At 50.4% G+C, this 15,547-nt stretch overlaps 1 protein-coding gene across 1 annotated transcript in view; it reads right to left on the bottom strand.

The window, feature by feature from the left end:
- The window catches only part of MDN1 (midasin AAA ATPase 1), a 2,142,100-nt gene that overhangs the window by 1,572,518 nt on the left and 554,035 nt on the right, over window positions 1–15,547 (bottom strand). The window contains exon 35 of the mRNA XM_086926648.1: window positions 3,755–3,952. Coding sequence (XP_086782774.1) covers window positions 3,755–3,952 — 198 coding nt within the window. The remainder of the gene's footprint in view (window positions 1–3,754; window positions 3,953–15,547) is intronic.

Raw genomic sequence — 15,547 nt, 5'->3', positions numbered from 1 at the left:
TTTTAGGGAAGGGACACAGGCCCTGGGTACCTGGTTGGCAGGAGCCCAGGGCACATTAAGTCAAAGCACATCAGCAGTTCAGCAAAAAGTGGGGGCATACCAATGCAGGAAAGATGGCATTTTCTCACAATACTGATACCAGTCGCAGATTTATTAAAACATGCACCTAGGTGGCACCTTAGAGATGTCCCCTCAAAATCTACCAGCCTCTTAGTGTGCTGGCTAGTTGGCATCATCCAGCATCGCACTACAGACCTGATTCTGACCCCCTGCAGGTGACAGTCCACACTCTGGGCTCAGAAACCATTCCTGCACTGGAGCCTCCTCCAGCAGGCTGGCTTGTGATCTTGCATATCAAGACCTGGGGCTTCAAAGATCCTTCCGCTTTTGTACGCAACTTGGCTTTCCCCAGACCTGGGAGATGCTGCCCCCAGCCCTAAGGCCCATTTGGCTTAAGACATGTGGGAAAATAGCTTTGCAAGTAGGTGTGTTGCACCACCAGGCTATCAAAGGAATTCAAGAAGGTGTACAATTCCTGTGGGAAGGTCGGTCAAGAAGTTCCTGAAGGCTTCACGTCCGGGGGATCTGATCCTTCAAGAGCAAAGGCCCTCACACACCCCAAGGGAGGTAATGCTTCCTCATAGGGCAGCTCCTCATTGGACCGGTACCGCAAGGGTACAGGTGCAGAAACCCTGTACCCCTACACTGTCCAAAACAATTCATGTAAGTGAAAGTAATGTCATAATGAGTAAATGGTGCTGGGAGTTTGTCATCAAGAACTCCCCAGCACCATAATGGCTTTACTGAAAACTGGGAAGTTTGGTATCGAATTTCTCAGCACATTAAACCTAGGTCAGTGTGGGATTTAATGAAAAATGCACTCGGAGGGCATCTTAGAGATGCCCCCTGAAAACGACCTAACTCTAGTGTCCTGGCTGAGTGGCTGCTCGCCAGCTGCCACCCCCAGACATGTTTCTGGACCCTGGGTCGACCGCCTTCTGCACTTAGGGGTCTGAAACAATGCACCTCCTGGGACAAGCTGCCAAGCCTCCACCACCAGGATGGGCAGAGTCCACGAAGGGGAAGCTTCAAAGGCTTGCCGCCTTTGTGGGCTACCCCAGCCTTTGCTGCTTCCAGCAACTGGGCCCCGGCGGGTCTGACCCCCACTCGGGGCGGGAGAATCGGAGGGAAAACCAAGTAAGAAAGGGAGATGTGGCCACCTTTGCCAACCCCACCCCTCAGGTGTGGGAGGTGAGGTGAAGCAAAACTCAGTCCCAACCATCTTTCAGATGGGGGGGACCCAGCCAACCAGAGAGAGGCACATGCCCCCCTCTTACTGGAGGGTGGCATAATAGGGGATGTACCCACTCGAAGAAAGTGACCCCTTGGTCCCAGCCTTTATTACCTGTAACGTCCCTAAATTTAGTATTTAGGGGCAACCCAGAACCTTGTCTCTTCAGACAAGAACCGACCAGAAGAAAAGTAGAAGGACCAAAGAGGTCACGCCGAACTAAGAAGAGGACGATGTCCACTGACTTATCAAGAGCCCTAACGGCCTGTCCTACCCCGAACCCGCTCCAGCAAAATCCTGGTGTGTCCTTCAGCCAGCAGTCCCCAATAACCCAAAGGAACTGCCCTGCCTTCTAAACCAAGACTTTGCCTCCAGTGAGCACCGGATTTGCTCACCCACCGACTCTGGCTCCGGCCAAATCCGTGAGTCTGCACCCGACGCCCACAAGTTAGAGTGGCCCAACACCACAAGGAGGTCCCCCCGGAGATCCTGACCCGAGATCTGGTGATCTCTGACCTGCCTCGAATCACCAATCGACACCCGCAGCCCCCTTCTGGAGGATCCCCTGCGACTGCAGCTAGTAAGAAAACCAGACGCCTAAAGACACCCCTGCACCATACTCCCACAACTGGGTGGTCGAACAGACTGTGTCCCAGCATCCCAACTTAACTCTCCAACCAGTGGTCACCTCCAGAAGATATTCGTCCCTGAGCCTGCAGTCTTTCTTGCAAACAGAGAATCCCCATCGAAATCAACAGGGCACCCAACGCCAAAACAGAACCCAGCACTCAGCCCCCGTTGTGGGTGCACTTTGTGTGCTAACACGGATCCCCCTTTGCCCTGAGCCTAAAGGGAGCTTTGTTCCCACAACTTTATGGCCAGCTTGTGAGTAGCCCCCAACCGGAGGCACCCTATCCTTCATTGAGTAACACTGGGCCACAGCACTTTGCACCTGGCCGCCCTAGTGCTGCTGAGGGTGTTTTGAGAGTGCATCCTTGACCCTGGGGGCACCCTGACTCTAACCCAGAAAACCACCTCCAAAAAAGTACTTGAAACCGATAACCTCAATAGTACTGGCTTCAAGGGAGAGGCTGAAAATAATTTAAACTGAGAGGCTGCATCTTGTTAATCTCATAGCAAAACATAAGTCAGCAAGTGTCTGACTGGAGACTCCTGCAGCTCCATGAGGCTCACTGGAGCTTTTAATGGGGGCCACCATTGCCCTGAAATATTGCATCATGCATTCTTTCAAGGCCTCTGTTGCAGTGTCAGCAACAATCATGTGATCACAGGACACATCAGGACCAGTCTCGGAACAGACCTAAAGTTGGATGATGGCAGCTGAGTCAGGCCCATGTGCATGATTTCTTATTGGATTGGCAAGATGTGGACAAATCCCACTTGGTCTTCATAAGCTTGCAGTACAAATTGTCCCTCACCTCAACTTTGACATCCTGGAAGATGTCGAACTGGAGCAGAACTAGGACCTGGAGACCTAGACGAAAAATAGCGCCACAACCTCGGAGAGGGAAAGGGTTTGTTGTCTAGCAAATGTTTTTTTTTTTGGGGTGCATACAACTTCACCTTCTGCTCCCTTTGGGTGCATCAGTTGGCATGAGTCGCTTTACTGAGATGTGTGAAAAACCCTAGACACAACAAGCACACATAGTGTGGAAATGTGACCATCGTTGGCATCCTGCAGTCATGGCATCGCACGGCTTTAACACCAGGTTTTTGGAGGTGACATTTCCTTAACACTTTGCCTTTTAATTTTATCTCTAATAAGATCCTACATGGCTCAATATCATGGGAATCCTTAGCATAGGCAATAGTAGAGAGTTAACACAAAGGAGTGGTTCTTCAAGACTTGCCGTCAGTCTACCTCCTTACTAAACATTAAGCTGGGATGAAACTGGTGGTGGTGATGGGCCATTAGCCAACACATGAACGCACTCATCTGACACCACAAACCCTTGCCACCTAAGTTATGTTTCAGAGTAAAAGGCTCACCTACACAAATGAGAATTTAATTCTTGGGAATGACGGCTACTATGATTTCTAAACAAATAGCAGATCGCATATGAAATATGCTACAAAAATATTGCTAACGCTACATGCATGATCCAAAAGAGAAAAGGGTTATCAGGAAAAAAAGCATGAGGCACTTTTGGAACTGCCCACAGAAAAAAATTACTACAGCACAGGTACAAGTATGTTTTAGTCACTGTGAAAACTAATATAACTGAAGGCAATTAATAGATCTGCATTCCAAAAAGCATGATTGGGAAAATAAGCAGAATTATGCCAGATGGTTCCTTGGTTGAGTACACAAGAACATAATTTGGCCCATGATTTTTCCAAGGGTACCTAGGCAAAATTAAGAAACTTTAATGAGAAATAAAAATAGAAGATGAACATACGTTCCCCTGCAAATTGATTTATCACATTTAGTGATTGGCTTACCTATTGGTATGTAGAACGGATGGATTCCAAAACAATATTCAACTGAAATTAGTTTCCGCTCCTTAAAACGGTCATAAATGCTTAGGTCATTCTTGATAACTTCTGTCAAAGGAGTGATAGCAGATAGTTTTTCTGACAAAAAAAGAAAACACTCCTTCCGAGCCTGGAGAGCATAGCTTGCTGAGCAAGAAGTGGTACCTGGACAAAAGAAGAAAATATGCAATTAACACGCTACACAAAATACTGACTCAGGACAAGTTACTTACATTGATAAAGCTCTTTTTGATGGATACTCTAACCAAAGAATACTTAATTTGTGTATATTCCCCAAGGTATAGGACTGGATCCGGAAAGTCAAAGCAGTACAGGTAGGTTGATGTCATGCAGTTCCTCATCCACATCATTCTGCTCCAGAAGTGACAAGCAGGGTCATATGTAAGAGCCACCCAGGTGTGGCTTTTGAAGACTTGCCCGCACACTCAGACGCAGCGCCTATCAGCAAATTAGCTTAACCAGTGTGCAGATCTCTCTTGAGAACTTCTTAGAAGGAAAAAAGTCTATTCTCATAAAAGGGAGGCAGGAGGAGTCAGCAGTTACATAGAATACCCATCAGAAAGAGCATTAGCAAAGGTAAATAATGCAAATGCTACTTACCAGTATGCATCTGTTCTTGGCATGTAGGGCTGCTGACATTCATATCTGTGCATAGATCGCCGCCTAGTGTTGGGTCCGGATGATTGCACATTGTTGTCCTGGAAGAGTCTTCGAAGTATCACGAGATCGGTGGCTCCTCCCCAGGACTACAGTGCGCATGGGCATCGACTCCATCCCCAGATTGTTTTTAGCCATTGTGGCCAAGATGGAGTGAAACTCAGTGAATGATGACCATGCCATGAAATGATATGTGAACACTGATGCTGCTACAGGCGCCGGGGAGGAGGGCGGGCAATATGAATGTCAGCAGCCCTACATGCCAAGAACAGATGCATACTGGTAAGTAGCATTTGCAGTTCGAGGCATGTGGGCGGCTGAATTCATATCTGTGCATAGAATACATAGCAGTCCCTCCATTAGCGGCGGCCGCCCATGCCAGCTGCAGCAGTTTGGAAAAGTGTCTTGAGAACAGCCTGCCCTACAGCTGCCTGCTGTTTGGAGTGCACGTCTACACAGTAATGCTGAGTAAATGTGTGTGTGGTAGACCATGTGGCTGCTCTACATATGTCCTCTAAGGGAATGTTTCCAAGGAAAGCCATAGAGGCCCCCAACTTTCTAGTGGAGTGGGCTCTTGGTGGAATGGTAAGAGTGCGTTTTGCCTTTGCATAGCAGATTTGAATACATTTTACGATCCACCTAGCAATACCAGCCTTGGAAATAGGGTTACCTTTGTGATGTGGCGCAAAGGCAACAAAAAGCTGCTTAGTCTTTCTAAAATCCTTGGTCCTATCAATGTAATACATTAGGGCCCGTTTAACGTCAAGGGTATGGAGCATCCGCTCCGCCAGTGACTCTTTGAAAGAACACCGGCAACTCAATGGTTTGGTTGATGTGGAACTGAGACACAACCTTGGGTAGAAATTTAGGGTTAGTGCGGAGCACTACCCTGTTTGAATGAACTTGCAAGAAAGGCTCTTGGATTGTGAGGGCTTGCAGTTCACTAACCCTCCGTAGCGATGTAATCGCTACAAGGAAAGCCACTTTCCACGTCAAGAACTGAATCTCGCAGGAATGTAGTGGTTCAAAGGGAGGACCCATCAGTCTTGTAAGAACCACATTGAGGTTCCATTCAGGAGCTGGTGGAGTCCGTGGCGGAATGACTCTTTTGAGGCCTTCTAGAAAGGCTTTGATGGCAGGCACCTTGAAAAGTGAAAGGTGCTGTCTATTTTGGAGGTATGCGGCCATTGCAGACAGGTGAATGCGAATGGAAGTATATGCCAGATTACACCTGTATAGATGGAACAGGTAACAGATGTTCTGAATAGAAGCATCTAATGGATCAATGTCGTTGTTTGCGCAATAGATGAAAAACCGTTTCCATTTTGCCGCATAACATGCTCTAGTAGTGGGCTTTCTAGCCTCCCAAATGATGTCCATGCAATTGGGAGGAAGGTTGAGGTAGCCGAATTCTAGGACTTCAGGAGCCAGATCACCAGGTTGAGCTGTTGCGGATCCGGGTGCTGAATGTCGCCATGGCTCTGCGTCAGAAGGCTGGGTGTGAGATGAAGCCTTTGATGCGGTACCACGGAAAGTTCCAGAAACGTGGTGTACCATGGTTGGCGAGCCCACGTTGGAGCAACTAGGATGAGGGTCATCGAGTGCTGCCTGAGCTTGCGCGCCACCAGCAGTATCAGAGGTGCTGGGGGAAAAGCGTACGCAAATCTGCCTGACCAGTTCATCCATATCGCATTGCCCTGCGACTGAGGGTGTGGGAACCTGGCGGCGAAGCTTTGGCATTTTGCGTTCTCCCTTGTGGCGAACAGGTCGATCTCTGGATGACGCTGTAGGAGAGTAGGGTCTGCAATCCTATGATCACCCAGATTTTTTGCTTTTGTTTCACTGGTTTCCGACTTTCCCTGGCTGTGGGCCTGCCAATCAGACCCACAGCCTAGCTGTTCTCTCACTAAATTGACATGTGTGCCTTAGGTGCATTATCCAATTGGGACTGGGCCACCTTATCAGACCCTGTAACTCAGGGCATAGGTGTACCCAGGGCCTACCAGGGGCTGAAGCATGTATTATGCCACCCCTGGATGGCCATCTAAATCTGACACAACTGGCTGCACGACAGCTGGGGCAAGGTGGTGTAATCACCCTTTGCTTTAGATATAGTATACCTATATCTAACCCTAAAATGGACACACAGATTCCTATCAGTCACTCCTATGGCAGGCCTTGACAATCCTGAAGGCACAGAGCTTGGAATCGTGTGAAATGGTGCTCTGGCATGAGCTGAGCCCGTTTGCACCTTGCGGAACCAAGTCCTAATAGCTGTTCCATGATAACGCATACCATATACTCTTAAGTGCATTATAATCCTCGCGGTTAAATGCTATCTCTGGTATTGCTTTATCAAAACATGTCGAGTAAGGTGTCATACGAATTGGAATACTAACCCCTCGCCAATTCTGGCGACGGGGTTAGCATTCCACCCTTCTAGAGGGACACGACATGGAGGTAACTGTGAACCCCGGTTAAAGTTAAGCGAAGCCTCAGCTCCACAAAATGGATGCTGCCACCACAGACACGAGTCTGACCTCCTGCTGCTGGGAGTCCTTCCAGCGCGGAGAGCTTGGACAAAGGGTTTCCTGTCAGGGGCGGTGCTAGCACCATCCCAGACAGGGTTTTGTGTATCCTGGGTAGGCAGGGCTTTACAGGAAGGTGACTGCTGAGTGGCACCCCAGTGCTCACTACGCATCTGCCGGCTAGAACCAGTTCCAGGGGCACACCAGCCCCTGGCCTGGGGAAAGTCCGGCATGGGAGAGGGGTGTAACCACCCCCCTTCCTAGTCCCCACCCATAGGCAGGACCTAGTCACCGGGTCAGCCCCTTTTCCTAGTATAAAGTTAGGAGCGGGCCCCCTTCCACATTAGATCATCTTTGGAATCAAGACACGACTTTCTACGAAAGGACTTCAAGATTTCTTCTTCAAGATTCTCCCTTGTGACTAAGGAGTAGTCACCCTGCATCAGCGGGCACCATCTTAAGAACACTGCGGTCTGCTGCAAGTCCTTCCTCCGGAATCCGACTGCCCAGCTCGACGAGAACCGGCTTCCCTGGCACCTCTGACCTCTACAGCAAAGCTGAGAACCGTAAGTGCGACGAGACCTCGAGGGACCGGCCATCTTCAAGACTGCACGACTTCTTTCCAGCACGACCGCCGAGGGATCCTCTGGTGAGTGCTTTGGGGTCCGAGAAGCCCCGACCCTGAGCAGCTCCAGCACCGAAGTACAGCCTCCCAGCATCTCCACGATCTGCGTGGGGCCCTTCTGCTTTTTGCTGCTCACCGCGTTGTTTGGCTACTCGCCCGCTGGCTTGTGGCCTTCTTAACGACGCCCGACGACATCACTGCTGCTGGTCTGGTTGCTCCAGACTGGCCCTTGCTCCCTTCCAAAAGAGGAGCAACCCGGACCCTTCTGGTCCCCTCAAGACGCCATTTTAGGTCCACCGCGCGGGCTTGAATTAGCCAAGGCTTTGTTGCCCAATCCTGGGTCCAGCGACGCCGACAGCTTCATCCATCGTGGGACAGCTCGCTCCTCCATCCGGGTCGCCGACAACGCCTCCTGGTCCGTGAGATCTGCAGAGCCCAGCGTCGCCCACTCACCTAGTCGAGGTGACTACCATCCGGTGCGCTCCTGGTGACACCTGACTACTGGCTAGTAGTCACGAACTTGGTCCCCTCTGCTTTCAGGTATCGTCCATCTTCAAGATCCAGGCTTGGATCACTCCGAACTCTCTTCACTGGTCGCCTGCCAGCATCTTTCTTCCAGGCTCCTGGTCCGTCTATGAGGATTCCCAACGTCTTTTGAGACCTATGCAGCTGCAGCCCCTGGGCTAGGTAACTTCGGCATTTCGGTGCCCCAGCATAGCCTCACTATCCAAGGGTCAGAATCCACTTTCGTTTTCCTCCTACCAGGTCGGGTTCGCCCGAGAACACTAACTTTGCTTTTACTAGCTACCATAGACTTTGTCCCGCATCACGCGTGAGAGTGCACACTCTGCACCCGAGTCCCCCGGGCCTCCTAGAAGTAATCTAAAGATTCTATAGTCAAGTCCTAGCGATTACAAAGCCTATTAGTACTGTACTTACCTGCTAGTAATTTCGCATTCCACTTTCAGAGTATATGGTTTTCCGTGCCCCTCGGGCATTTGTATATACTGTGCTAACTTAAGTATTTTCGTAAGAGTTTTGTTTTGTGCTTAGTACCCTGTCCTCATAAAGAGTACAGGGCTGTTGTGATTCTAATAAATACACTGTTTATTTTCATAACACTTGTGTGGTGTCCTTTCACTTGGTGTTCAAGGGATATATGTGATGGTATAACAGATGGCTTAACGCGCCCTCTCGAGTCTTCAGCCTTAGACTGCTCGTATCCACGCTACTAGGATAGCTGGTCTATAAGGTTGACTTACAACCAATCATCAATAAGGGTTGTTGGACTGATACATAGTGTTCCCTAGAATAGTGAGCACTGCATATCAGGCCACCTTCTCACAGACCCCACCTTTGGAAGTACGGTTGGAGTACTGATGGATGCATCTCCCACTCGTGCATTTGGTGGCTGTGCCTGCTGAGCAGGTCCGCCATCTGATTGTCCTTGCCTGGGAGATGTTCTGCCATGAGGAAAATGTTCCTCTGAATGGCCCACTTCCACATGCTCTGAGCCAGATGAGACAGCTGGGGAGAGTGTGTGCCCCCCTGCTTCTGAATGTAGTACATGGCCGTCATGTTGACGGTCCAGATCAACACGACCTTGTTGCACAGATGTACTTTGAATGCCTTTAAGGCCATGAAGATCGCCATCAGTTCCAGTATATTGATGTGCATCTTCCTTTGCGGTAGCATCCATAGCCCCTGCACCGTGTATTGGAGTACATGCGCTCCCCATCCCTGGAGAGAAGCGTCCGTTGTCAGGATAATCTGCGGCACAGGCTCTTGAAACGGTCGGCCCTTGCAAAGGTTTTGTGGATTCCACCAATGCAGAGAGTTGTATGCCCGACCGCTCACCAACATTAGGTCTTTCAATTGCCCGTGAGCCTGAGTCCACTGACGTGCTAAGCACTCCTGAAGCGGACGCATATGTAGTCTCGCGTGTGGGACTATGGAGATGCAGGAGGCCATCATGCCTATCAACTGCATGAACACTCTTGCTGGAAGCGAGTGTTGAGGTCTGAATCTTTGGATCAGCGACTGAATGCTGTTGACACTCACTGAATTCGGCTGCGCTGTGGCCGCCAGAGTGTTTATGGTCGCACCCAGATACTGCCGTATGTGGGCGGGCTGGAGATGGGATTTTTTGGTAATTCAGTGAGAACCCCAGATTGTGCAGAAGTTGAATGGGGTGGGACACGTGGGTGGCGCACTGCTGGGCCGACTTTGCCTGAATGAGCCAGTCGTCCAGATAGGGGTAGACGTGGATGTTTTGACGTCTCAGATGCGCCGCCACCGTCGCCAGGCATTTTGTGAAAACCCTGGGCGCTGTGATGACCCCAAAAGGCAAAACCTTGAACTGGTAGTGCTGGTTCTGAATGGTGAACCTGAGGTACTTTGTGTGAAGGATGCAGTGGAATGTGGAAGTACGCATCCTTGAGGTCCAGAGTCGCTAGGAAGTCCCCTTGCCGAAGCAGTGGGAGAACCTGCTGCAGCGTGAGCATATGGAAATGTTCTGACAGAATGTACCAGTTGAGGGGTCTGAGGTCTAGGATGGGCCTGAGGGATCCGTCCTTCTTTGGAATCAGAAAGTACAGGGAGTAAACACCTGTACCTCTTTCCCGCAGGGGCACGAGCTCTATTGCTCCTTTTTGCAGCATGACGTTGACTTCCTGCTGCAACAAGTGCAAGTGCTCGCCGGACATAGGACGGCTTTTTGGGGGTATGTTGGGTGGAGTGGATGTGAGCTCCAGACAATAACCGTATTGGATAAGAGATCTGACCCACCTGTCCGTGGTGATGGACTCCCACACGGGCAGGAACTGCTGGAGTCTCCCCCCGACCGGTGTTGCGTGGTCGGGGGGGCAGTGACAAGGCGTCACTGTTTGTTGGCGGTGGAGGACCTGGAGCTGTTATTTCCACGTCCTCTGCCTTTGACGTGGTTGCCACGGTATCCACCCCGACCCTTGTTGGTATAGGAAGGTTGGGTGTTGCTCTTGTAGAATTGCGTCGACTGTGACAGTTGACCCCTTGAGGTGCCTCTATTATTGGAGCGACGAAAAGAACCACCCCGAAACTGCTGGGACTGCAAGGCACCCATAGACTTCGCAGTGTCGGTGTACTTCTTCATCTTCGAGGGTGGTATCAATCTCTGGGCCAAACAGGTGGTCTGGGTTGACTGTCTGGTTTAAGATGGTAGTTTGAATGTCTGGTTTGAAACCGGATATCCTGAGCCATGCATGTCTACGAAGTAGAACGCTAGTGTTAATTGCTCTTGAGGCGGTGTCAGCCACATCCAGAGCGCACTTAATTGAAGCATTGGTGATAAGCTTCCCCTCCTGTATCAACATTTCTGCTGCTTCCTTATATTGATCGGGTAAGTGCTGTAAAAGGGTCTCTAGAGTGTCATAGTGCGCCCTGTCATAACGCGCCAGTAGCGCCTGTGTGTTGGATATGCGCCATATGTTGGCTGCCTGCGCAGCCACCCTTTTCCCCGAAGCCTCAAATACTTTTGATTCCTTGTCTGGGGGAGGAGCATCACCCGTAGTTTGTGAGTTGGCTCTTTTGCGTTCATTGGAGACAACCAGGGAATCCAGAGGCAACTGTCCTTTGATGTAAGTAGGATCAGTGGGCGCTGCCTTGTACTTTTTGTCGATACGTGGGTTGATGACTCTTGCTCGGGTGGGCTCCTGAAGACTTCTGCCGCATGTTTCAACACCCCTTTTAGCATTGGCAACGTTTTTACAGTTTTCTCAGCAACTGAAAAGGTGTCAAAGAGAAAGTCGACGTCTACTGGGTCAGCATGGAGATTGACGTCATGATTGGCTGCCGCCCTTTCAATTAGAGCATTGAAAGCTGCAGAGTCTTCTGTTGGGGAAGTCTTGGCTGAAAAAAGCTGAGGCTCCTGCCCTGAATGCGGGTCCCCAGGATCGCCACCAGCAGACCATGGCTCAGTTACATCCTCTGGCTCTGAGTAGACTGGATAGGAATACTCATCCTCGTCGTCGCCACCACCCTCCTCCACATTAGAATGAGTGGGTGAAAGTTCATGTGCTTGTGGTGATACAGGCTCCATAGAGGCAGAGGCACCAGCAGAGTCCATCTTTTTCTTAAGTGGAATTTGGAAATGCTCCAATTGTGGTTCAGGGGTGATCTTTCTTTTAAGAAGAGAGAGCTTGCCTGTGTTGGCGTCGATGATCACTTCTCGACGTTCCTCATCTGCCAGCGGTTGGTGCCGTGGGTTAGGAACCACCAACGATGCCTTCGGCGTCGAGGATACCTTCACGGGCACTCCGGCCCCAGGTTTTGCTGTGAAAGCCTTCGGCGCCGTCTTCGGCGGCAACGTGAACAGAATCGGCGTTGGCGTCTTCGCCGGTTTTTGAAGAGGCTTGGGCGGCACAGGGTCCTTCGGCTCGACTGCTGCGGCCCTTTCCCTAATACGTTGAAGGGTCTCCGTGACCTTCTTAGTGAACGAGGCGGAGGGACGCACCGACTCGAGGGAGTCTTCAGAAGCTGGTTTTTGGACGGCGACCAATGACGCAGTCTTCGGAGCCGACGCAGTTGCCCCCATGGCCTTGTCGAGTGGAAGCGGGGCAGTGAGAGACTTGGGGTTGTCCTGCCGCTTCTTTGTGTTGGGAGTGGCCTTCTTATGGTCGTCGGCCGTCTTGGTATCGATGCGACTCTTAAGTGCGTTGACCATCTTCGGCGCCGATGCAGCCGCGTCGGTCGCTTTAACCTTTGGCTTCGACACCGTAGTCTTCGGGTCGGCCATTTTGGCGTGGCCCTTGAGCTCGACGGCCATCTTGGATTTCTTTGGCGCCGAGGCCTCCGAAGTCTTCGACCCGACCTGCGCGACTAGCGCTTTCGGTTTCGATAAGTCTGGCGTCGAGACCGATAGTTTCACTTTCGGTTTTTGTACCGTGAGTGGTGCTGTATCAATGTCCTTGGCCGGGCCGGAAGGCGGAGCCGTGGGACGGGAATCAAGGCTTTGGGTAAGGCCCGAAGGCGATCCCTCGGCCTGGGCCTTAGAATGGTGGCTGGCCCCGGAGTCAGTTTGAGGAAGCTCCTCGTCCGAGCTATCCTCTACGGTGGCAAGGGCCCCGTCGTCGTCCCCTACCTCCTCGACGACTTCATCGAAATCCTCGCCTTCCGCGTCGTAGTCTTCCTCGACCTCCGACGCCGGGTTAGATTCTGTGATATCCTGGATAGTGTTGTCGCCTACATCCTCCGTGTCGAAGATGTCTGCCGGAGGGGGTGCCGATCGCTGGGCCTGCAGTCGCGCAGCTCGGCGGAGCTTGAGTGTCTACTTTGACCGGAACTTGGAGCAGGCCATACACTTGGCCTCGTCGTGGTCCGGCGACAAGCACTTATTGCACACCGGGTGCACGTCGATATGTGGGTACTTCGAGGCACACACCAGGCACCGTTTAAATGGACTTCGTTCCATGATGAAAGTAGGTTGGAGCGTCGTGTAGGCCCGTCCGCGCCGAAAGCATGCGGAAGGGAGTGTTAGTTTGGAGCCGATGAAACAAACGAACCCGAACGATAGACAATACCGACGCGAGTCCTAGAGACCTTTTGGTCTCGAGCACAGTAAGTTAAACAACTATCGATTCCGACAGAGGGAACCGAAACACATCCGAACCCAATGGCGGAAAAAAAACAATCTGGGGATGGAGTCGATGCCCATGCGCACTGTAGTCCAGGGGAGGAGCCACCTATCTCGTGATACTTCGAAGACTCTTCCAGGACAACAATGTGCAATCATCCGGACCCAACACTAGGCGGCGATCTATGCACAGATATGAATTCAGCAGCCCACATGCCTCGAACCTTGTTCTTCTAATGGATACTTCTAACTGCAGATTCATCACTGTGTGAGTAGATACCAAAGGTGGAGTGCCTGTGTAACGGCTCAAATAAAAAAGCCCTGCTGGAGGGAACATGCAAAATGCACATCACAATGGATCTGACAGTCAAGGATATAGTGCTTTGTGAACAAAGCCCTGATGCCCACATAGCAGTCAGGGCCGGACTGGCAACCAGGCGTTTTTGGCCGGGGTTCAGGGTGGGGTTCAGGTTCACTGCGGAGGGGCCGATATTGTTGCTGGGGAGCTGCAGGCACTTCTAAATGAACATTGCAAAACAAAAAGCTTTAAAGCCTACTTTTTAAAACATTTGTTTTGCATGGTTTATTAAGGAAAGACCAGTAGCCAATCCTGCCCTGATAGCCTGAAAGATATCCAGGACAAGCACTCTACGGGTTAGACCAGTAGTTTGCTCAACTGGAATGAACCCTCAAATCCTTCAGGGGGCTGCAACTTAGCAGGAGCTTAAAAGGAGCATGTTACTTACTGTGCAAGCATCTATTCATCATGTGTACTGCCGCAGATTCACATGCTCTGCATAGTCCTGCCATCTAGTGTTGGGCCTGGACTCTCCAAATTGTTTTTCCTCCTGGAATTGTATGATCAGCATAGTGAGTCGTTTCTACTCCCCCTCAAGATATTTCGCATGTACACAGACTCCTATGTTAGATAATGTTTTTTTCCACCATGCCATATATAGAGTGAGGATATAGTCTGCATAGTTAGTTTTTGCTGTTGCACATGCTGTATTTGTGTGTATTCTTCTCACCATCTAATACCAGCCGGGGAGACAGGAGAGTTTGTGAATCTGCAGCACTACATCATGATCATAGGGTTACGAACAAGTTACCTACAATCAGTAATGATATATCTGTAAGAGACATATATTAGTTATAGATTTGTACCTTAGAATAAACCTCAGGCGTCAGACTGGATCCGGAGAAACTTTTTCGTAACAGTACCTTGCACGCCACTTGACTCAGCGTTCGTCGCATAGATCGCTGGGATGGCGGCGAGGTAGCTGCTTAGGCGCCCCTGCGCGCTGACGTCTGTTCTTTACACAACATTTCACGCCAGAATCTCAGAGCCATGCAAGGCAATGATCACTGGTTCACAAAACTAGGGCCCTGAAAGGGAGTCCCTTACACTAGTAGTCAGTTTGCAGATCTGGGAGGATGGGTGGGGCAGTAAGGAATCTATAACTAATATATATCTGTTACCGATATATCATTACCAAAGGTAAGTAACTTGTTCATCTGAAAGAGACTTAGCTATAGATTCCTTTCCTTAGAATAGATACTCCAGCAATACCAACCCCAGAGGTGGGTCTGTGAACCAACTTCACACCAGAAAGTCCTGGAGAACTGAGCAGCCAAAGAAGCCGGCTCTCCGGACTGGAGTATCCAGGCAATAATGTTTAGTGAGTATGTGCAAAGATGCCCACATGGCCGCCTGGCAGATGTCACTAAGGGGGACTCCAGGTCCCAAAGCAGTAGTGGCTGCCGTTGCCCTGGTGGAATGGGTGCGCAGTCCTACTGGAGGTTCGTTTTTCGCAAAGGAATTATACGTTTTTATGTAAAGAGCAACCCACTGAGAGATGGTCCGTTTTTGCACGGCCCGACCTTTCATGGAACCCACATAGCCAAAAAGTTGATCATCCACCCGGAATTGTTTTGTTCGATTCAGATAAAAAGACGTATCAGGTCCAGATGGTGGAATCTCTCCTCCTCCTTAGAAGGATGCGGGGGAGGAAAGTAGGTGGGCAAAGTGATGGTCTGTCCTATGTGGAAAGAGGTAACCATTTTGGGAACAAAAGAAGGTCGAGTTCGAAGGACAACCTTGTCCGTATGAACAGCAAGGAAAGGAGGCTTAGAAGAAAGAGCCTGAAGATCACTCAACCTGCGAGCAGAGGTGATGGCAACCAGAACAGCAGTCTTGCGAGTCAAGAATTTGAGAGAACAATTATGTAATGGCTCGAAAGGAGCACACCTAAGGTAAGGTAGAACCAGATTTGATTCCCACTGAGGCACTACGAAAGGAATAGGAGAAAAAAGGTGAGTAA

This window comes from Lissotriton vulgaris, chromosome 6 (genome assembly GCF_964263255.1).
Source record: "Lissotriton vulgaris chromosome 6, aLisVul1.2, whole genome shotgun sequence".
Taxonomy (NCBI): domain Eukaryota; kingdom Metazoa; phylum Chordata; class Amphibia; order Caudata; family Salamandridae; genus Lissotriton; species Lissotriton vulgaris.
Note: the sequence above shows the minus strand (reverse complement) of the source record. Positions and strands in the feature narration are given on the sequence as shown.